The 23,451-nt window shown below is 36.8% G+C and overlaps 1 protein-coding gene across 4 annotated transcripts in view; it reads right to left on the bottom strand.

Moving 5' to 3' along the window:
* The window catches only part of LOC306888429 (SH3 and multiple ankyrin repeat domains protein 3-like), a 211,001-nt gene that overhangs the window by 139,278 nt on the left and 48,272 nt on the right, over positions 1-23,451 (bottom strand). For all 4 annotated transcript variants that reach the window (XR_013785750.1, XR_013785751.1, XM_079446722.1 and 1 more), the window contains exons 3-4: positions 14,840-15,043; positions 8,937-9,008 (exon numbers count right to left, since the gene is read on the bottom strand). Coding sequence is in view for 2 of the 4 variants with exons in the window: in XM_079446722.1 (XP_079302848.1) it covers positions 8,937-9,008; positions 14,840-15,043 (276 nt within the window). In the remaining 2 variants the exon portion in view is untranslated. The remainder of the gene's footprint in view (positions 1-8,936; positions 9,009-14,839; positions 15,044-23,451) is intronic.

The raw sequence follows: 23,451 nt of genomic DNA, 5'->3' as shown, positions 1-23,451 counted from the left end.
AGACATAAGGAAGGAAAGTGCAGCTTTTCTGAGAAAGGAAGTAAAGATGGAATGAAGAAAGGATAAGAAACTAGTTAACCTCACTAATTGACATTTGTCTATGATATATTTAATAAGCATGCATGTACAGACACACTAGTCTAAAACAATTTATACCAGTATAATGAACTCATGCAGGGTCAGGCAATTGATGCAGTCTGCTTTACACTCTCTCTCTCACACAAACACACACACACACACACACACACACACAAACACTCTCTCTCTCTCTCTCTCTCACACACACACACACACATAAACTGCATTCAAGGTGTTACAAGAGAAAAAACCACAAAAGCCAAAACACACACTCATATGAGGCTGCTCTCTTCTCTTGCTGCGGTTAGCAGGCTTGTAATATCATTCAAACACTGTATCAATATGCTCCATGTCTTATAATGTATATTTCTGTGTGGGAAACTCATTCTGAAAGAAACTATAGTCCTATTGAAACAGACTAGTACCCTCAGGTCGGTAAAGTCGTGTTTCTCAAACGCACTGTCATTTCAATCCTGTTTGAATCGAACACGTCTGTGTAAATAACAAATTACCTACTTTCTGCAGTTAACTCAGGCATCCTCTGAGAAATCTAATTCTGTCTGGATAGAAATGTCTGTTGTTGTCAAAACGCTTCACCTCATCTATGCTGTCGAATTCCGTAATGAAGGCTACATTTCTCATTGTGTGCAAATCTTCTGACTGCACCTTCATTGTTGATTTAAACCTTACTGACAAAACATAACAGTTGGTGGTTCACGCACTGCTAAAATCACATCTGACATGAAAATTAAATCAATATGGAAAGTCCAATCATGAAGCACTGCAAAAATATCTGCATCTAAGTATTAGACAAATGAGAAATAGATCCTAATCCCATCTGAATCACTATATGAAATGTCAGACATCCAACGATAATAATCATAACTCCAACAGAGTTTAGCAAAGTAATTCTAAAATGGTTTTGCGCAAACAAAAAGTCCTTAAAATCAAACATTAAAAAGTAATAATATACTATATAATAATATATAATAATATAATATTACTATGAACTGAATAGGTCCAACAATTTGCTAAATTTATTATGACACTTATGACACAGACTGAACAGGAAATTTGACAAGTTTGGTTGCTTAATATCATTTCAATTTTGTTTCATGGTTAGCATCTGTCTAATTTAACTTGCTTCTACCAGGTGACAGATGAAATAATGATACAATACTAGTTGGATTCCAGAAGAAAAAATCCCATTCATTTTCTCCATAGGAGGATTTTTAATAATAATTTATAAACCTTTAAAGATAGTAGGCTAATTGATTATATATGTTTTGGCTGAAACCATCAGTTTCATTATTTCTAAATATATATATATATAAATGAACAGATGAATTCCTGATGAAAAACTACACGACACCCATGATTCTGTAAAGAAATCTCCACCAATAAAAAGTCTCCTTACACTCTAAAACTATATACTGCAATAAACAGAAAATATATTCTTTCTATAAGTATAGTTTTCAATCGATTATGTCATTTGCAACACTTCATGGCATTGCAGTTCTTCCCCTTAGTAAAGCCATTAAATTCACAATGTTGCCTTTTTAAATGATTTTCAAATACTTTTTTGGTTTAAATACAAATGTGCAATATTGTGATTCTGTATATGGTTGGTTTGGTTCATTACTCATACAGTAACTCTGAAAAATTGGGCAAGCACCAATGCACTATAGACTTTAATTGGATGCACAACCTTTCACATCTACGTCAAAACATACACTAAGTGTTCTTACCTCCCATTTAAAAGTTATAGGACCATTTTATAACCCTAACTAAGCACAATGATAAGGTTGGTTTAATACATCACTTAAATATTTCCATTTAGCATTCGTCTTTCTGTGCAGTTTGCAGACCCAATTTTGGGTCACGATCCACCAGTTGAGAACCACTGGTTCAGAAAACGAAGCTGCTTTGTGTCACAACACACACAATCAATTGAAACCGGGCCTCTTTTGGGCTAAGAGGACAAACACAGTATATATAAGAGATTCTCTCATTCGCTGCATCTTTCAGCTCATTTACTCTGTCTGTCTCTCTCTCTCTTTCTCTCTGTCTGTCTGCCTGATGGAGGGATGAGTCTGACGGGTGTTCTGCACTGGAGGTTGACTGTCAGTAATGAGCTTCCTCAGGTGTGGCAGGAGAAGAGTAAGGTGGAAGTCAAAGGCAAGATGACCGGAGATCAGGAATGAGGGATTGATGTGTAGAGGGACATTGAGAGGTTGAATCAGATAAATGTGAGGCAGAGAGCACAAGTCAAACATGCCACATTTACTTTTAACTAGAAAGGAAAGAGTATACGTGCAAGACAGATATACACTGGCCCTGTACACTGACACGAGTTAGCAGCCAGAACACGTTTCTCCAAACAAGCAGCTCCAAACCTGTACTAGCTCAGGGTGGATACAGAGACTTCAGTATCACACACACACACACACACACACACAGTCTGAGACGAATGGGGTGAATGTCAGTGAGACAGAAAGTAGCAGTTCAGATATCAGATTTTAACATTCGACACTCACCAGTACAACATCCTACAGACAGTGAAAAATTAGTTAGTGGATGAGTGAGATATGGAATGTATGAATGAGTTTAATAAATAAGAATGAATGAAATACAGATAAGAAGGTTGTGTAACAAAAAAATTGACTCATGAACTGATTCTTTAGTGAATCAAAACATATAGTGCCAAGATGACAGATTGATGGACAAAACGACGGACGGACGGACGGACGGATGGATGGATGGATGGAGGACGGACGGACGGACAGACAGATAAATAGATGCAAATACGTATGTTGCAAATACAGTGTAAAGTGTGTTTGTGTGCATCAGGAGGCTGTTGTCAACACGCTCTAGTTCTCTTCCTCTCCTCCTCGTCTCGTTCTCTGGAGACCAGAACTTTATAACACACAGCTGGGCCTACAGTGTGTCCTGCCAGCTCTGTAATGCAGCTCAGGTGAGACTGTGATGGGGTTGGCTGGGGTCAAGCTGTACGCATCTTTATGAGCTCAGTAATGCAATGATAACTTCTCATTTCCATATTAACATCAGCTGCTTCAGCACTGAGGGCTTCTTGTCTCTGCTAAAGAAAGACGTCTTTCTGCCGTCTGTCATATGACCATCTCTGACCTCCAGGCTTCAATAAACACACACAGTGCATTAGGTTTCATCTTGGCTCAGTAAAAACAGAGTGAATGACTGAAAACTAGGCTAATGCTTGACCTGAACACACATCACTGCACACATGGCTGTGCCACAGATTGACAGTTCATATGTGTGTGGGATTGTGAGCATGTGCAGGCATGTACATTTGTAGATGTTTGATCATCTGCGTGTGCACCCAGCAGGAGAGGTCAGTACAACAAATGAAACAATGTCAGTATATAAGCGGATTATGGTCCTCACCGGCCCCCCGTGAGGGCAGGAGATGGCGCAGTCCAGCAGCTAAATAGCATGGGCTGTCAAAAAAACCCCACAATTTCACAACAACAAAACCATAATGACAGAAATGCAACAGGGAACCATGATGGCCTGGACAAATTGGAAGAGAAATCAGTGTAGGCACCACTTAAAGAGTGCAAAGGAATATGCCTGCTCCAAATTCTCACACACAATCCTTAAATCCTCAAATATCAGTGTGCCACACTGAACAATTACAAACCAAAAACAAATAGTGATGTCTGATTCACAAACTAAACACTCTTTCAAAAAAACTCTTTAGTCATTCAGTCAAACTTTATCTCAATCAAACCATTTGTACCTTATCTTATATTAAGGTGTAATCTATGATTCAGTCCATCCCAAGGAGTCCAAAATTGTTAAGTTGTTTGCTTGACCATTGTATTTATTTATTTACTTTTTTGGTGATTACCTCTATGTCCGGTATTGGTACTGCTAAACCGGATAAGATAAGATGGCAGCCACGGCTAAACCAAGCCTATTAATAAATAAATAAAAAATTATAAATAAATATATATACACACACACACACACACACACACATAAACATATATATAAATTAGTGCTGTCAAAGTTAATAACGCATTAACACAAATTCATTTTAACGGCACCATTTATATTAACGTGCAATTAACGCAACGCACATTTTCTGTTTGACCTGTGGCAAAGCCCATAGTTGGAGAAATGGAGATGCACAGTGTTGCCAACTTAGCGACTTTGCAGACCCTTTTAGCTACTTTTTCCCCCTCTTCAAAAAAGTGCCTAGTGACAAATCTGGGTTTGTCCAAATCTTATTTAGTTACTGAGACTCGCTTGTACTGCGGCGCGAGCGTGAGGTCTTGCTCTCTCTCTCTCTGTGCGTCTGCTCTGTTCAGCGAGCGGCGGAGAGGAGCAGCGCTTTCAGTAAAACACCGATATTATGTTGCTTCTCTAATTTTCCATGCAAGTATAGCCGAAATCACAGCACAGTTATGGTCATTATCGTATGTGTATTTGATTTCATCAGACGACGGCTCGATAATCAGGATTTTTGTGCAGATTAACATCTTGGAAGGAAGAGCTGGTTATGTAGTCTTAATGGTTCGCATTTCAATCACTATTTTATATTCATTCTGTTGTCTGACAACAGAAACAGTCATTTTTTTTTGAGAATTTAGCTGCATCAAAATACAGTATGTGGGCACAGAGAGTGAGGCAAATAAATCTAATAATAAATAATAAATGTACATTTTGCATGTTCAGAAGTAGTGAGCTGCCCTGTCCTGCAAAAATGTAAACAGGTTTGTGTAAGTAAATTGCACAGTTCAAAGAAAGAGAAGTAAATGGGAACCTGGTATTTCTTTTTTTCATGTGTCTAATAGACATTAACAAGTTCTTTGAAAAACATCTATGACCTTTGAAACATGTCTAGTCTTCATGCTCTATGTTGACTATGGTTTCAATAATAATAAACATACATTTGCATAGAGCACCCATATTTGTCCATGCCCATGTTGATTAGAGTATTAAAAACTAATTTAAGGGACATTTAGAACAACACAAATGTGTACGAGTTAACTCATGACAATCATGCTATTATTCGCAATTAAATATTTTAATAGATTGACAGCCCTAATATAAATATATATACATACATATATGCATATACATATATATATACATACATACACATATATACATACATACACACATACATATATATATATATATATATATATATATATATATATATATATATATATATAGTGCCCCCCAAAAGTATTGGAACAGTAAGGCCAATTCCTTTATTTTTGCTGTAGACTGTAAACATTTGGGTTTGACATCAAAAGATGAATATGAGATGAGAGATTAACATTTCAGCTTTTACTTACAGGTATTTTCATCTGGATCTGATACACAACTTAGAAAATAGCACCTTTTGTTTGAACCCATCCATTTTTCATGTTACCAAAAGTATTGGAACATGTGACTGACAGCAGGTGTGTTTTGTTGCCCTGGTGTGTCCTATTAATTGATTATTCAAACAATAAATAGCACTGAATGTCTGCGCTCAGTTTCAGATCCGTGCAGACTGCATTTATAGTTAGTTAGACGTGTAACGAACATGAAAACCAGAGACGTGTCTATGGGTGAAAAACAAGCAATTGTGAAGCTGAGAGAAGATGAAAAATCAATCAAACCGTTGCACAAACACTGGAAGTAGCAAGTACAACCATTTGCAATCTCCTGAGGAAGAAAGAAACCACTGGTGTACTAAGTAACACCTCAAACGAGTAGATCATGGACAACATCTGCAGTTGATGACAGAAACATTGTGACAGCTGTAAAGAAAGACCCTAAAACAACTGTTAGTGACATCAGCAACAACCTCCAGAGGTGAAGGTATCACAATCTACTGTTCGCAGAAGACTTCATGAACAAAAGTACAGAGGCTACACCAGAAGATGCAAACCACTCATTAGCAAGAAGAATAGGAGACGAGCCTCAAAAATTCTGGGACAAGGTTTTATGGACTGATTTTATGGACCAAAGTGATGGAAAGGCTAAAGTTTGGAGAAAGAAAGGATCTGCTCATGATCCCAAACATACAAGCTCATCTGAAACACAGTGTACACAGGTGTACATTATAGTACACATTACACAAGTAATATAATGGCTTGGGCTTTCATCGCTTCTTCTGGGACAGGCTCATTAATCTTCATTAATGATGTAACATGATGGCAGCAGCAAAATTAACCCAAAACATAGTGCCAAAACAACAAAGGAGTTCATCAGGGGCAAGAAGTGGAAGGTTTTAGACTGGCCAAGTCAAAAGGAAACACACACTTTTAAAGAACTTTTCAACAGGACAATTTATGTAAATTAAAATAATAATAATCTTGTTATCAAAATTATTTTGTTTACATGACAGAAGAATTTGAACAGGTTCCTTAAAATGCACCATCCAAATGAATCAATTTGCTAAAACTGTATCCAAACCAAGAAAAAAAGAAAGGTTTCATTATTGCATTATCAGTAAATAACAACTTAAATTCTGCTCTGTTCCTCATACAAAGCTTTCATACAGCTTCAGAAGACTACAGCACATTTTAAATGTACTTTCATGATGCTTATTTATAAATTTTGGAGCTTGAGAGCAAAAAATGCAAACTAATATTCAAGACTAAAATTTGTGTCTTTATTATATACAAAATATATTTTCATTATATGCAAAAGAGCACTGTGAATATTTTGCTAAAAAAGGCCACTTATATTTCAGTGAATAATAAAAAAAATCATTAGAATGACATAACTGTGAACGAATGCTGACAGAATTAAAATTTTAGGGGAATCTAACCCTTTAATAAGCACTAGTGTGGATTATTCATTGATTATGACTTTTTTTATTTCATTTACCGCAGTAATACGGTCACACAGGGTGATGCTGTCAGACATGTGGCATTATCGCTGTCATCTAAAGAAAGGCTCTCATCTAATTGAATGGAATAGAGGATTCAAACTGACATGATGATGCCGAAATTGTTACGAAGCCAACATTGATTTCCATTTATTGCGTTAATGGCTCATTTTGATTTAGGCCACAACTCTGACTCTCCAGGAGAGATGAGAGGAAATCTCGTTCATGGAGGCCAGACGGGCCAAAAACAGCAGCATTAACATAATGAGAGGGGAGTTGATTGGACTGGTAATTGCAACGCATCACGGTGTGTGTTTATGAGAAGTGTTGTTGATCTGTGAAGAGCAGAGGAGGTTACAGTCATGTAAATGCTTCCAGAGTTTCATGCTCCTCATGATTACCGTCGTCATCACCATCATCATCATCATCATCATCATCTATCTAAACAGCTCAATGACAACCTCAACATCTTCAGCATTCCAGGAACCATTAGGCAGCAGATGTGACTAGCTAATAATCGTTTTCTACAAGGCACAAACTTCCTCTGCAGGGCACTAGGTGGCTTAGAAAACAGAATACTACATAAGGTTGTCATTTTCATCTCAGGATGTCTAAATTGAGACACTGGTATAATTAAAAAGCATACTTTTTCATATCTATTAAGTACAACGACTTCTTTCTGAAGAAAAAAATAATAATTTGCCACAGCAATCTCAATAAAATGATATTAAAATACCCATCAAGTAATCACTGATTGGTCCAGCGCTGAGAAAAGTAACAAGTATGTAACATCACCTTAAAGGGATAGTTCACCCACAAATGAAAATTCTGGCATTAATTACTCACCCTTATGTTGTTCCAAACCCGTAAGACCTCGTTCATCTTCAGAATGCAAATTAAGATATTTTTGATGAAATCCGATTCAATTGAAATTAATTTAAAAAAGAAAAGAAAAAGAAAATTAATTGTTGAATGAAGTTTTTTATTTTTGTTTTCTTAGGCCAAAAAAGCATAATTGTAGCTTCATAAAATTAGGGTTGAACCACTAGTCACATGGACTATTTTAATGACGTTCTTACTACATTTCTGGGCCTTGAATGTGTCAGTTGTGTTGCTGTCTATGAAGGGCCAGAAAGCTCACGGATTTCATCAAAAATATCTTAATTTGTGTTCTGAAGATGAACGAGGTCTTACGGGTTTGGAACGACATGAGGGTGAGTAATTAATGACAGAATTTTCATTTTTGGGTGAGCTAACCCTTTAATTTAAACCTAAATAATTTGAGACACTAGAACAACTAAAAAGCATATTTTTAATTAGAATGATTTCTGAAGAAAAATTATTTTGTCACAGCAATCTCCAAAAATTATATAAAAATCATGTGTCATCATGTAATCACTGATTGGTCCAGCTCTGAGAAAAGTAACAGGTGTGACATCATCTTAATTAAAATTTAAATAATGACACCAAGATGTCTAATTTGAAATACTGGCACAACTAAAAAGCTATTTTTTTAATTTTTATTTTTAAATGCATTAATTAGAATGATTTCTTCCTGAAGAAATTTGCCACAGAAATCAGTATAAAATTATATAAAAAAATCCCCATCATGTAATCCCTGATTGGTCCATCGCTGAGAAAAGTAACAGATACCATGTGACACCATCTTAATTTAAACCTGAAGAATGACATTGAAGAAGTCTAATTTGAGACACTGGTACAACAAAAAACTAAATCATTTAAATCTATTAACTAGAATGATTCCTTTCTGAAGAATAAATTAAAATTCTCTATAAAATCCCCATCATGTAATCTCTGATTGGTTTAGCACTGAGAAAAGTAACAGGTGCCATGTTTCACCACCTTAATGCAAACCTGAATCATGAGGAACTTTAGTAGCCACTGAAAATGTGTGTCTGTAGTGAAAGCAGATCAGCCAGATACATTGCGGGTATACAGGACAAGGCTAACACTCCTGTCTTACCTTAGTGTGAAGTTTCAACAGCTGTTTTTCATCCAGGTGTGTCTGTGTATACACTCGCCTCTTGTAGCGAAACTGCCAAAACCAAAAACACATCATTGATTAGGTTTACATCACTATGGATATCACAATTTTAGTCTTCTTTAAAGTGCACACGCTAACATTCTTCAGTGATTGTCATGTTTGCTGAATCTGTGAAGTGAAGGAGACATAGTGTGAACTGCTGTAATCATAACTGTGAGCTGCTAAAACATCTGCACAACTACATTACAGCTGCGCTCAGGATCACAAAGTCCTCTAACAGAGAACCTGCTGTGAATCAACAAACTGCACATTCAGTCAAAACACGATGCAAACGAGCAGAGCTGCGTGAGAAACAAGACAACAGGAGTCTTTTGAAACACTTGGACACTTTTAGGGAGAAAAAAATTACAATAACAGCATCAAATGAATAAATTATTCTTATATTGTCTAACTGACAAAAGAGAAGTGAATCAGATGGGGCCCAGAAAGGGTGAAGTTCACACAAAAATAGACAACATTTTCAAAGTTATCGTATAATAATGACCCAAATTTCAGCATCATAATTTCATAAAGAACAGCAAAACAAATAACACACTTTGGCCTTAAAGGGATTGTTCACGTACAAATGATGTACGTCTGTCATCATTTACTGGACACCAGAGTTTTCAGGTTTCAAAAAGGACATAAAGGCACCATAAAAGTAGACCATACAATTAATATGCTATATTTCCCTACATTTAGAATCCAGATGCTAGCTGTGCTAAGATCAATCCAAAATTTAAGTCATTGTTCACTGGTCTACTTCTTTCATTAACTCTCATTAATGTGTTGAGAAGAGCTGGGACGGATGTCTGTATTTCACTGAATGAGGACTTAAATATCAGTCTATATCAAACACTTTGAGGTTTGAGGGTGAGTAAATAGTGACAGAATTTTCATTTTTATGTGACTATCGCTTTAAATACCAAGAAAACCGATGAGACAAAAGCTCTTCTTGAGTTATGAGTTGAGGGAAAAACATGAAAAAACTTTTCAACTATGAAAACAACAGCAAAATTGAAGAAACTCAGAGGCAGACTGGAAACTCAAAGTAATGTACTGCTGTCAAACTCAAGGCCATTAACAAACGCCTCAGGAACAACTGAGTCAAAATGTCATGATCAAACGAAAAACAAGTAAAAAAAACTCACAAACAACAAGAGTGAATAGATCTTACACGCTCAGAACTCACCACAGGATCCTGCTGCTGCGCTACGCAGCTCTCTGGCTGTGAGCAGTAGCAGTGCAAGCGAGCCGACACTATAATTTTCTGCTCTATCCAGAATTCCTCTGTCCTGCACCTCAGCGCCATCAATCTCAAAACATGACACCAACTATAACACCATACTGCAAAACATTACTGCGAAACAGCCATGACTTGGAGCTGCAGAAGCGAGCACTGTACACAAAACCATGTGCCCGTGAAGAGGGCAGGGCCTCGTAGATGCCCACAGCTCCATCCCTCTCCTCCACTGGGATCTGACCATTCACATCTCTTCGTTACGGTGTGCTCTATCTGTCCATCTACGAGTCTATCAAGCAAACCCAGGGGGGCTCTGTTCACTATGGGAGTTGTGTTTGTCAGGCCAGCGTGTGGTGGATCTATAGAGCTGCTAATGTGTCGATGGAGTGTCTGCTGTGCAGTGATGGTGCCTGAACTACCGCCATGGTTCCGAGCCGTATGAAGCGTGCCAATGCTTTGCCAGGAGCAATTTGAGCACAATAAACGACTGTGGACTGTTCACGTGCAGCGGGTTGCTTTGGGGAATGATGAAACACACAAAAACACTACACTTCTCCTGTTCTCACACACATGTGGTTTATCGCTCACGTTTGACAGTTTCGCCATTTATCAGACATTGGGTCTAGATACTGCGTATAATGTTATAATTTAACCATTTAAATATTTATCACATAGTAATCTTCATTTATGCAGCGTCTTTGTGAGCCTCATGTTCTAATTAGTAATATTAAGCAACACGCAACAAGTTTTGTTGGTCTCTTGGGGCCAGTTGTTCAGAAAGCTTCAAAGCGAAATTGGATTGGATCACAATGATCTAGATACAAAATTTTTCAGATTACCAAATCTGGATTAGTAGTGCTCTACAGAACCCCTCAAGGGACATGGTCAATTTTCACAAACTTAAAATTTGATGTAGATCAAAACCATGATTGAATTTTGTGATCTAATCCAACTTCAGAAACCTTTTTTTCTTTTGATACAATCAGATAGATAGATAGATAGATAGATAGATAGATAGATAGATAGATAGATAGATAGATAGATAGATAGATAGATAGATAGATAGATAGATAGATAGATAGATAGATAGATAGATAGATAGATAGACTGTGTTTCGCTGGCTGACTGCAGGATTTGTAGGTTATGTCAGTAAGTCTATAACAGAGTAAAACATATTTAGAGGCTAATATAGGTGTGTGTCTTTAACTGATGGCAAACGGGTTGAGACATTAATTCATGCTTGTCATCTTTTATGGCACCTAGGAGACATTCATAATAAATTTAGTACAGCTCCAAATTCAACAACACATTCAGGAACAGCCTAACTGCATAAAGGCAATGATTACTTTCTGTCATTTATCTGCTCACTGCAGAAATATGGAGAGGCCATTTTTCAGAAGCCGACTTTGATCTCTCTCTCAAATGCGCTTTTCTCCACAGACCCCAAAAGTCAAAATTGGAATGATAAATCAGGTGAAATGACAATCAGAGTATTCCTGAACACACAGGCTGACAGAAGAGGATAGAACAATGGAGATATACTCAGGAAGGCAGTGTGCCAAAATGAGATCTGCTGAACACACTGTAAGCAAGCCAAGCTTTTATTTTATTGGCACGCATATTGAGTGTCAAAACCTGGGTGTGAATTATGGCGGGATTTGGGGGTGTGACCCTCTAAGTAGGGATTTAACTACTTAGTATTCTCAAATATACACAGACGGGTAAAATAAGTATTGAACACGTCACCATTTTTCTCAGTAAATATATTTCTAAAGGTGCTGTTGACTTGAAATTTTCACCAGATTTTGGTAACAACCCATACAAAGAAAACAAAACAAATTAGTTCAGAAATTAAGTTGTGTATTAATGTGTTATGTTGTTGTACACATGGGGTACTTTTTTATCCCTGTGTTCACCAAACCCATCTTGAGTGCTGCTAAAAAGCAAATTTTTTAGTTTCATCTGACCATAGAAGCCAGTCCCATTTGAAGCTCCAGTCGTGTCTGATAACTGAACATGCTGGAGTTTGTTTTTGGATGAGCTAGGATAATTTTTCTTGAAACCCTCCCAAACAACATGTGGTGATGTATATGCTGTTTGACAATTTTTTTTAAAGGTTTTCTGACCCCAAGACTATTTTCTGCAATTCTCCAGCTGTGGTCCTTTAAGAGTCTTTAGCCACTCAAACTCTCCATCTCACCGTGCATTAGGACGATATACAGGTACATCTCAAACAATTAGAATCTCATGAAAAAGGTCAATATTTTTTGTCACTCATTTCAGAAAGTGAAACCCATATATTATATAGATTCATTACACAGAGTGAAATATTTCAAGCCTTTATTTCTTGAAATTATGGCTTACAGATAATGAAAACCCAAAATGCAGTGTCTCAGAAAATTTGAATATTACATAAGATCAATAAAAAAAGGATATTTTAAACAGAAATGTCAGGCTTCTGAAAAGTATGTTAATTTCTATGCATTCAATACTTGGTTGGGCCTCCTTTTGCAGCAATCAACCTGTGGCACTGCTCAGGTGTAATGGAAGCCCAGGTTGCTTTGATAGCGGCCTTCAGGTTATCTGAATTGTTGGGTCTGGTGTCTCTCATCTTCCTCTTGACAATACCCCATATATTCTCTATGGGGTTCAGGTCAGGCGAGTTTGCTGGCCAATCAATCACAGTAACAGCATGGTCATTGAACCAGCTTTTGGTAGCTTTGGCAGTGTGGGCAGATGCCAAGTCCTGCTGGAAAATGAAACCAGCATCTCCATAAAGCTTGTCAGCAGAAGGAAGCATGAAGTGCTCTAAAATTTCCTAGTAGATGGCTGCGTTGACTGTGGACTTCAGAAAACACAGTGGACCAACACCAGCAGATGACATGGCAGCCCAAATCATCAATGACTGTAGAAATTACACACTGGACTTCAAGCAACATGGATTCTGTGCCTCTCCACTCTTCCTCCAGACTCTGGGACCTTGATTTCCAAATGAAATGCAAAATTTACTTTAATCTGAAAAGAGGACTTTGGACCACTGAGCAACAGTCCAGTTCTTTTTCTCCACAGCCCAGGTAAGACGCTTCTGACGTTGTCTTCGGTTCAGAAGTGGCTTGGTAGCCCTTTTCCTGAAGATGTCTGAGCGTGGAGACTTGATGCACTGACTCCAGCTTCAGTCCACTCCTTGAGAAGCTCTCACAAGTGTTTGAATCAGCTTTGCTTGACAGTATTCTAAAGCTTGCTGTCATCCCTGCTGCTTGTGCACCTTTTCCTACCCAAATTCTTCCTTCCAGTCAACTTTGCATTTAATATGCTTTGATACAGCACTCTGTAAACAGCCACACCTTTCAGTAATGACCCTCTGTGACTTACCCTCTTTGTGGAGGGCGTCAATGTTCGTCTTCTGGATCATTGCCAAGTCAGCAGTCTTCTCCATTATTGTGGCTTCAAAGAACAAGAGATACCCGGAATTTATACTTTATGGATGGTCATTAATTGAAACTCAAATGTAAATATTCTAATATTTTGAGATACTGATTTTTGGCTTTCATGAGCTGCAAGCTTGAATCATCAAAATTAAAACAAAAAACTTTTGAAATGTTTTACTTTACATGTAATGAATCTAAAATATATGAAAGTTTCACTTTTTGAAATAAAGTTACAAGAAAAAATTTACTTTTTCACAATATTCACATTTGTGGAGATGCACCTTTAGACACACGTCCTCTTCCAGGCAGTTTCGTAACATTTTATGTTGATTGGAAATTCTTAATTATTGCCCTGATGGTGGAAATGGAATTTTCACTGCTTTAGCTCTTTTCTTAAAGCCACTTCACTAATTTGTGAAGCTCAGTTATCTTTTGCTGCACATCAGAAATATATTCTTTGATTTGTCTCATTGTGATGGATGATTAAGGGAATTTGGGCTTTGTTTTCCCTCCTATTTATATTTCTGTGAAACAGGAAGCCATGGCTGGATAATTTCATGTTCATAATTACCCTGGGGTACTCAAAATTGTAAATATGAATGGGAATATTCTTCAGAGATATTTTACTCATGAGAATTTCGAGGGGTGCCAATAATTTTGTCCAACGTGTATTTGAGAAAAACATTTATTTTATAATAATATTTACCCCAATTTTAAATTCTTATTATCCAATGAAAGGTTAGATTTTTGTGAATTTTTTAAATAAAATATTTTCACAGCCTTCTTTGATCATATATACTGCTGATATTTTTGGCCATGACTGGATTTACTGGGAAAATGGTGACGTGTTCAATACTTATTTTACCCGCTGTATCCTTACAAGTGTATGTATTTCCATGTAACCACATACATTTTTAGGTAACTTTGCAGTGTCTCTAGTTAACACTGCATTAAATACACATGGGAAACATTCCCTTAGGCAACCACAGGACACAACTAAGCAGAGGATGATATGGAGAGAGGAGACAAAACTAGTAAAAAAAAAAAAAAAAAAAAAGGTTCTATAAAGGTATGAGCAGAAAATGGGTGGGCAGTGGAAAAGCATTATGGGAAATTTACAGCATGGCCACAATAGACTTGAATCTGCTCCATGAGTCAGAGAAGACCCTCACCTCTAGGTATGGGACAGGAGAGATGGCATGAAGTGGGTAATCTTTCAGTGTTCGCTGCTCATCCAGGAACTTCCCGGCTTTGCCGTTGTACGCAGGCTGGAAGAGGCCGTAGTTTAGCACATCCTTCAGGCTCTGGTTGAGTGTGCAGAGGATTCGTTGTTTAGACAACCAGATGGGCGACTCCACATTAAACTTCATGCATTTCTGCAGAAGAAACAAAAGGAGAAACATGGTAAGTCATATGCAACAGCAAACCTGAAGATTCCCTAATAAATACGCCATTCAAAAGTTGGGTCGATAACATTTTTTATGATTTTCAAAGAAGTCTTTTATACTTAACAAGGATGCATTTTTTTATTTTTTTTATAGAAAATACTGTGAAATATTATTTCAATTTAAAATAACCATTTTCTATTTGAATATATTTTAAAATGCAAATTATTCCTGCGATGCAAAGCTGAATTTTCAGCATCATTACTTCATTGCCACAGTCTTCATTGCCACATGATCTTTCAGAAATCATTTCAATATGCTTATATATAGATATAGGTAACGGTGATAGTTTTGTATAATTATAAATGTCTTTACAGTCTATTTTTAACCATGTTAAAATCAATCAACGCACCACGTCTTCTCCTTACAATAAATATAATATGAAGTTTTCTGTTCTAATAATACAAATTTACTGATGATATAAATGTCCTTTGAGGTTCTTTTATTCGTGACACCCTCAACGTCTCCCCAGAAATATTTCTTACCTACTCCTTTCTCTCGTGGTCTTTCAATGTTTACTCTGTGTTGTGACTTTGTGGAGCTTTTGCCCCAAAATCAACACCGAAGATTTGAGAGTGAACCCACTGCCCAATCAAGCAGTGTATCAATAAAAGCCTCTCACCCGTGTCTTTGTCCTGTATGCCATTACTAATAACACACAACCCCTGCCCTTTCCACAGCACCGTGATTACTAGAGACAGAGAACCAGCAGACCACCGGGACAGAGACAGAAGGCAGGAGTGAGAGAGGCTTTCAGCGCTTTTGTTCGCTTCTCCTCTCAGCAAATACGACATCAAATGCAGCTTTGAACTCTTGTCTATTGCGTTTATTTTACCAGAGAGCCCAGCATTAAGGAGGCAAAGATGGGGAGGAGAGAGCACATCAGTCTGAAACACACACAAACATAAAAAAGAAAAGTGTCTCAGAAACTTGTAATTGTGTTCAGAATTCCCCTGAAGTTAAGCCTGCGTTTCATTCTGTTTTCCCGGGGATAACAACAGCCTCCACCGCGGTCGTTCCTCTTGATTTTCAATCTTAAATTTCATCACTCTTTTCTGTGTTTATCTTCGCTCACACTGACAGACGACTGGAGTGCATTTAGCTCTATTTAAACTCAGAACAAGAGGAAAACCAGACCGCCGACAAACGACAAACCTCTATTCAACATACAAATGGAACTGACGCTTCAATACAATAATACAATCATCTCACGTCACACTTACATTCTTTTTTCTGACAAGAACATATGGACATTACAAATTAAATGATAAAAATTTACAATCAAAGCAGAGCCGAAGTTAAATTTTTAGGCCGGACAAAGTGAATGGCATTCAAAATCACGTGTGCATTTTCATAAAGTTTTGCAAGCTGTATGCATACATACAGTATACACACAAATATATATAAACTGGATATATATGTTTAATGTGTTTTATTGTAGTCTAATATGCTGATTTATTATCAATGCAGGAAAACGTTGTGCTGCTTAATATTTTTTTGGACCTTATTTCAGGATTCTTTGATAAATAAAAATAAAACGTGATAGTAAAGACTTATACTGTTAAAAAAGATTTATATTTTGAATAAATGCTGATTCTTTTAAACTTTTTATTCATCAAACAATCAAAGAAAAAAGTATCACAGGTTCCAAAAAATATTAAGCAGCACAACAGTTTCAACATTGATAATAAATCATCTTATTAGAATGATTTCTGGAAGATCATGTGACTCTGAAGACTGATGAAAGATCATCACAGAAATAAATTATATTTTAAAGTATCTTAAAGTAGGAAACCAATATTAGAAATTGCAATAATATTTACTGTATTTCTGTATTTTTGATCAAATAAATACAGCCTTGATGTACATAAGAGACTACAATAAAACATTAAAAATCTTACTGATCCCAAACTTTTGAACGGCAGTATATATACTGTACACATAAATATATAGTAAAATATTGCAAGTATAAATATTGATAATAATTATATCTTGCTTGCTTTTATATTACAGCCCAGAATATTTACTAGTGAAGGGTTTGGGACTGTGTCAGTTAATTTTTAATTAGACAGAACTGTATTTATTGATATCTTTCACCATTGACTGAACTGAGATTGCACTGAGGTTACTGCAGTGCATTCTGGGACTGCCTGTTTAGAATTGCCTTAGACTGCCTTGATTTTGGATTGATTTAGAATATAGACCAATTAAGTTATCATAAAGGGGAGGTTAATTTTGCTGCTAACTTTATGACACAACCTTTGAATCAGGAAATGCTGTCTATATACTTGTAGGTGGCATCAGGCTTTAGAACAAAACTAGGCCTAACACTTTACAAATAACCAAACACCTCTTCCATTTGTCTCTTTGTCCATAATTTAGCCAGAAATCAGAACATCAATGTGTAATTAACATGCACACACGTCCCCAAAAACTCCCCGCCCATATCGGCAGGGCAGTTCTCCCACAATGCATCAGTGCCGATGTGATTCCCTGAACTCATGGACTGATGCTGATAGTATTAGCCTGAGGAAATTAATAACAGGCCTCTATTGGCATCAGTTTAGGAGAGAGAGATTCCTAACAATGCATTGATTGAGCTGCATGCATACAGTCGAGCACAATGACTCTGTTTGGCTGGAAAACGCTGTGGATTTGCTCAATAGGGCTTTGGTAAGCAGGCTGGTTTTCAGCAGGCCTCCAGAGAAATGTGGGGTAGAGATATAAAGCACATCTGGAGAATGAGACAGGGACAGTCCATCACTGTCACACACACATGCAGGCGCACACAAACACATCATGCCATGCACACATGCACCGAAAATGCCGTAACACTGCACTTTTATACATTAAACCATTTCAAGGAGTAATTAGAAATAAGCATGAATATATAATTGGGGTTATTTATTCACAAGAACATACTGATACTATATTATTTTTTATACTATTTTTTGCTACTATATTAAGGGTAGTGTGTTAGTGCATATCTTTATACATATTATTTTTATATAGTATACAGACTTTAAATAAAGTGTTGTCACAGTCTCTGCCCATAAATAATTATCTAGAATTTGTCAGAAAACAGTTCAACCGTATACTGCAAAATCTGCTTATCGCAGTTATTATTTTAAGATGTCCACTTTAGTGTGGTGATTTATTTAAGTGATTAACTGGGGGCAATTAATGCTCTCCAGAGCCCTGTAAGAGGATCGGCTCATGGACTCCAAACAACAACTAAAAGCACCATATTCTCACTTACAAGACTCGTAGTCTCAAATATCAGCTTGCATACAATTTGTTTCTTCATATATTAGTATTTAATGCTCTTTGAATGTAACAATTAAAAGCAAGTAACTTTATTCCAAGTACTTGTACATAAGTACTGTACAATATCTGTACTTATGCTCCTATATTGAGAAATATCTTCAATAAAATAAGGATTATTTAACACAAAACAGCACAAAGAACACTAAAAAGAGCTGTAAACACAACTACAACCCAAAACATCTATCCATAAGCCATCATACCTTGATTATAATTAAATATTCAGATGCAATGGCTTTTTGGCCACTCCTCCCAAAGATAATGCACAGATATGACCTCTGTCAAAGTTACTTTTACTGCATTGGTTCAAATATCAAAAATGCACAACAATCCAATACTTTTTAAAATGTCAATCAGTTCAAATCAAAAGAGCTACATTTTATTATGCTGAATTTACTTATGGCCAAATTCAACAGAAAAATTGGCTTTTACTGCATGTGTGTGAGAGAGAAGACATAAAGTGATATTTTTGTTCCACAAAAGGTAATTGTGTGGAAAAAATACAGTTTATGTGTGAGTGCCATGTATGTTTGTGTAACAGGTGAATAGATGTTGATGGCAAATTGAATGCACTGGTGTGAGTTGGATCCACAATGCTGTGTATCATCGGAGGAAGACCGCACTGCCTCAGATGAATAAGTTCACTGAACACGATTTACTGCAGAGAGAGAGAGAGAGAGAGAGAGAGGGGGGGGGGGGGACAACATATGCAGATAAAATCCCCCTCCCCACAAATCTCTCTCTCCAACATTCTTTCAAGAACACTTCAAAAACAGGTCATTAATGTTCTTAATTACTATTAAAATAATACAAATAAATAGTCAATGCAGTATATATATGATCTTTGCACAGATGGCCTGGTTAGTGTTCATAATCGTTATCTTTTTTATCTTGTCTTATTTGTCTTTTGTCACAAATATCCTTTAAATTTAGTCAGTATATTGTCACATCAATTAGTGAGTTTTAAACTGACTAAAACGGCACCTAAATAAGTCAATGCAAATATGAAGATTTTATTTGAAAAGTGGAAAATTAAGTCAAATATTCAAACACTTTCAATAATAAATAAAAATGCAAATCAAGTTATAACTTTTTTTGAAATGCGTTTTTCTGGATTTATATATACATTATATACATGCAGTGCCCTCCAAAAGTATTGGAACAGTAAGGCCAATTCCTTTATTTTTGCTGTAGACTGAAAACATTTGGGTTTGACATCAAAAGATGAATATGAGATGAGAGATTAACATTTCAGCTTTTATTTACAGGTATTTTCATCTGGATCTGATACACAACTTAGAAGATAGCACCTTTTGTTTGAACCCATCCATTTGTCATGTTACCAAAAGTATTGGAACATGTGACTGACAGGTGTGTTTTGTTGCCCTGGTGTGTCCTATTAATTGATTATTCAAACAATAAATAGCACTGAATGTCTGCGCTCAGTTTCAGATCCGTGCAGACTGCATTTATAGTTAGTTAGACGTGTAACCAACATGAAAACCAGAGACGTGTCTATGGGTGAAAAACAAGCAATTGTGAAGCTGAGAGAAGATGAAAAATCAATCAAACCATTGCACAAACACTGGAAGTAGCAAGTACAACCATTTGCAATCTCCTGAGGAAGAAAGAAACCACTGGTGTACTAAGTAACACACCTCAAACGGGTAGATCAAGGAAAACATCTGCAGTTGATGACAGAAACATTGTGACAGCTGTAAAGAAAGACCCTAAAACAACTGTTAGTGACATCAGCAACAACCTCCAGAGGTGAAGGTATCACAATCTACTGTTCGCAGAAGACTTCATGAACAAAAGTACAGAGGCTACACCAGAAGATGCAAACCACTCATTAGCAAGAAGAATAGGAGACGAGCCTCAAAAATTCTGGGACAAGGTTTTATGGACTGATTTTATGGAAAGGCTAAAGTTTGGAGAAAGAACAAAACATACAAGCTCATCTGAAACACAGTATACACAGGTGTACATTATAGTACACATTACACAAGAAATGTAATGGCTTGGGCTTTCATCGCTTCTTCTGGGACAGGCTCATAATCTTCATTAATGATGTAACATGATGGCAGCAGCAAAATTAACTCAGAAGTCCACAGAAATATTTTGTCTGACAATTTACAGAAAGATGCAACCAAACTGATTGGGAGATGCTTCATCATGCAGCAAGATAATGACCCCAAACATAGTGCCAAAACAACAAAGGAGTTCATCAGGGGCAAGAAGTGGAAGGTTTTAGACTGGCCAAGTCAATCTCCACACTTAAACCCTGTAGAGTATGCATTTTACCTGCTAAAGAAGAGACTGAAGGGAGTAACCCCCCAAAACTGAAAGAGGCTGCGGTGAAAGCCTGGAAAAGCATCACAAAAGAAGAATGCAAAAGTTTGGTGATGTCAATGGGTCACAGGCTTGATGCAGTTATTGAAAGCAAATGATTTGCAAGTAAATATTAAGTCTTTTTCACTTTGATTGATTTTTCATCTTGTATCAGCTTTCATCTTCTATCAGCTCAGTTTTCACCCATAGACACGTTTTCATGTTGGTTACACGTCTAACTAACTATAAATGCAGTCTGCACGGATCTGAAACTGAACGCAGACATTCAGTGCTATTTATTGTTTGAATAATCAATTAATAGGACACACCAGGGCAACAAAACACACCTGTCAGTCACATGTTCCAATACTTTTGGTAACATGAAAAATGGATGGGTTCAAACAAAAGGTGCTATCTTCTAAGTTGTGTCAGATCCAGATGAAAATACCTGTAAATAAAAGCTGAAATGTTAATCTCTCATCTCATATTCATCTTTTGATGTCAAACCCAAATGTTTACAGTCTACAGCAAAAATAAAGGAATTGGCCTTACTGTTCCAATACTTTTGGAGGGCACTATATATATATATATATATATATATATATATATATATATATATATATATATATATATATATATATATATATATATATATATATATTAGTGCTGGGCAACGATTACAATTTTTAATCTCAATTAATCGCATTGTTATTCACAAAATTCAATAATGCATGCAAAAGTAGTGTATTGTGCACTTAAAAGTACTGCTATATGAACAAAAGTGCAATAACATTTGGTTTGCAAACACTTTAAACAAATAAGGTAATTTTTACAGCAGTATTCCTTTTACATAGTAGCAGTTAAAATATTTCTTGTAAAACTCAACTTATAACATTAATGTAATCAAATTAAATATAAAACAAGCTATTTACCACTGCCAGAGCATTAACGTTTTTTTAGAAAATATTTTATAGTTTGTTATAGAAAAACAAGTTATGCTCAGAGACTAGAGCCTCGATCATAACCTACACTATCACGGGACCCAACGCAGCAGAGTGTGGCGCGGGACAACACTTGATGGGCGAGTGCGGGTGGGTAGAGACTCGTGTGTGAGGGATGTGGGAGAATAAGGGTGTACTCACACTAGGCAATCTTAACCGTGGTCGAGCTCGTTTGACCCCCAAAGCCCGGTTCGTTTGACTAGTGTGACTGCTTCACGCTCGGGCGCGGTTCGTTTAACCATCCCTGATTCGTTAGGAAGAGGTGGGCCAGAGCATGGTTCAGTTATATACAGTATAGATCAGTGAGTGTGAGTGCTAACCGCGCCAGAGCGCGGAACTTCCTATTTCCCACTTATGAAGTCGTGATTACGAGCATGTTGCATTCTTTTCTGTTAAAAATAACAGTAAACAGTGGTTTGTGAATGTTGATACTTAGCCTAAATTATTTTATCGGGAGCATTCATATGAGCGCTGCTGCAGTCTTAGGCCCACCCCAAATGCTCTCATTGGTTGAGACGCGTAATGACACCCATCCCAAGCCAGTACTGATCAACATCCCACCCCTTCTGTGACCCATGGTTTGTCTGTATGTGTATTCAGAGCCAGTGAGCATGGGACTTTCATAATAATAAAAACTGCAATTAAATAATTAAATAAAATATTAATCAACTAATGCGTTAACTTGCCCAGACCTAATATATATATATATGTATGTATGTATGTATGTATGTATGTATGTATGTGTGTGTATACGCATATATACACACACAACTATTTATTTATTTTATTATTTGCTTTTATTTCCTTTTGACCTGGACATGTTTCTGTGACATTCACCTTTACAGTAACTTTCTTCTATCATTTTGTCTCTCTAAACAGTCTGATCAGCTTTAGTCCTCTGACGGTGTGAGCTCACAGGCGCTGGAAATGAGCAAGCTAGGTCTTTACTCTCCAAAACCACATGCAGGGTCTCCAGGGGTCCCGGAAATGAGAAAGACTTGAAAAAGTCAAACGAACAAACTCTCTCCTCTCTGCAGTGAAGGGTCATGTTGATTGGTTACTTTGGTATGAAAAAGTCTTACTCAGCAATGCTCGGGATGGAGACCTTGCGGCATGAGGATCATTTACACACACAAACACATACACACTTGGCCAAGAGAGAGGACGAGAGCTTGTTGAGTCGAGAGGGTGATATGTCTCCACAAACACTAATAGCAAGGGCTCATCGACCAATGAGGCGCACCATAACCACCATGGGAGTTTGCTAATGTGTGTGAACATGCTGCACATGCATTCGCAACAGTATTAATTATTAAACTGGTACAGATACAGTGGGGAAAACACGGTAGGAATGATTTAAAAGCTCACATCCTCACACTGTTGCATTAAAGATTCACAACTGTAAATGGATTGAGGGCAGAAGAATAAACTCGCAGCCTGGGAAGTTTATATCCAGGCGAACTGATTAAAAAACTACAGGATATTGCATAAAGCTATAGCCAATCAGATTGGAGCTTGAAATTTGGCTCTTGGCATTTTTGTATGCAACAGGCAGTATTCATTTTCTCAAGAAAAATACAGAATTTGTTTTGTTTTGTTTCATTAATAATAATTAATTTATTTTGAAATTTATTTCAAATAAAATGTTCATAGACGAATATTTAGATACTATTTTAGTAAGCT

This window comes from Barbus barbus (assembly GCF_936440315.1).
Source record: "Barbus barbus genome assembly, chromosome: 22".
Lineage (NCBI taxonomy): Eukaryota > Metazoa > Chordata > Actinopteri > Cypriniformes > Cyprinidae > Barbus > Barbus barbus.
This window is presented reverse-complemented; position numbering and strand designations above follow the sequence as displayed.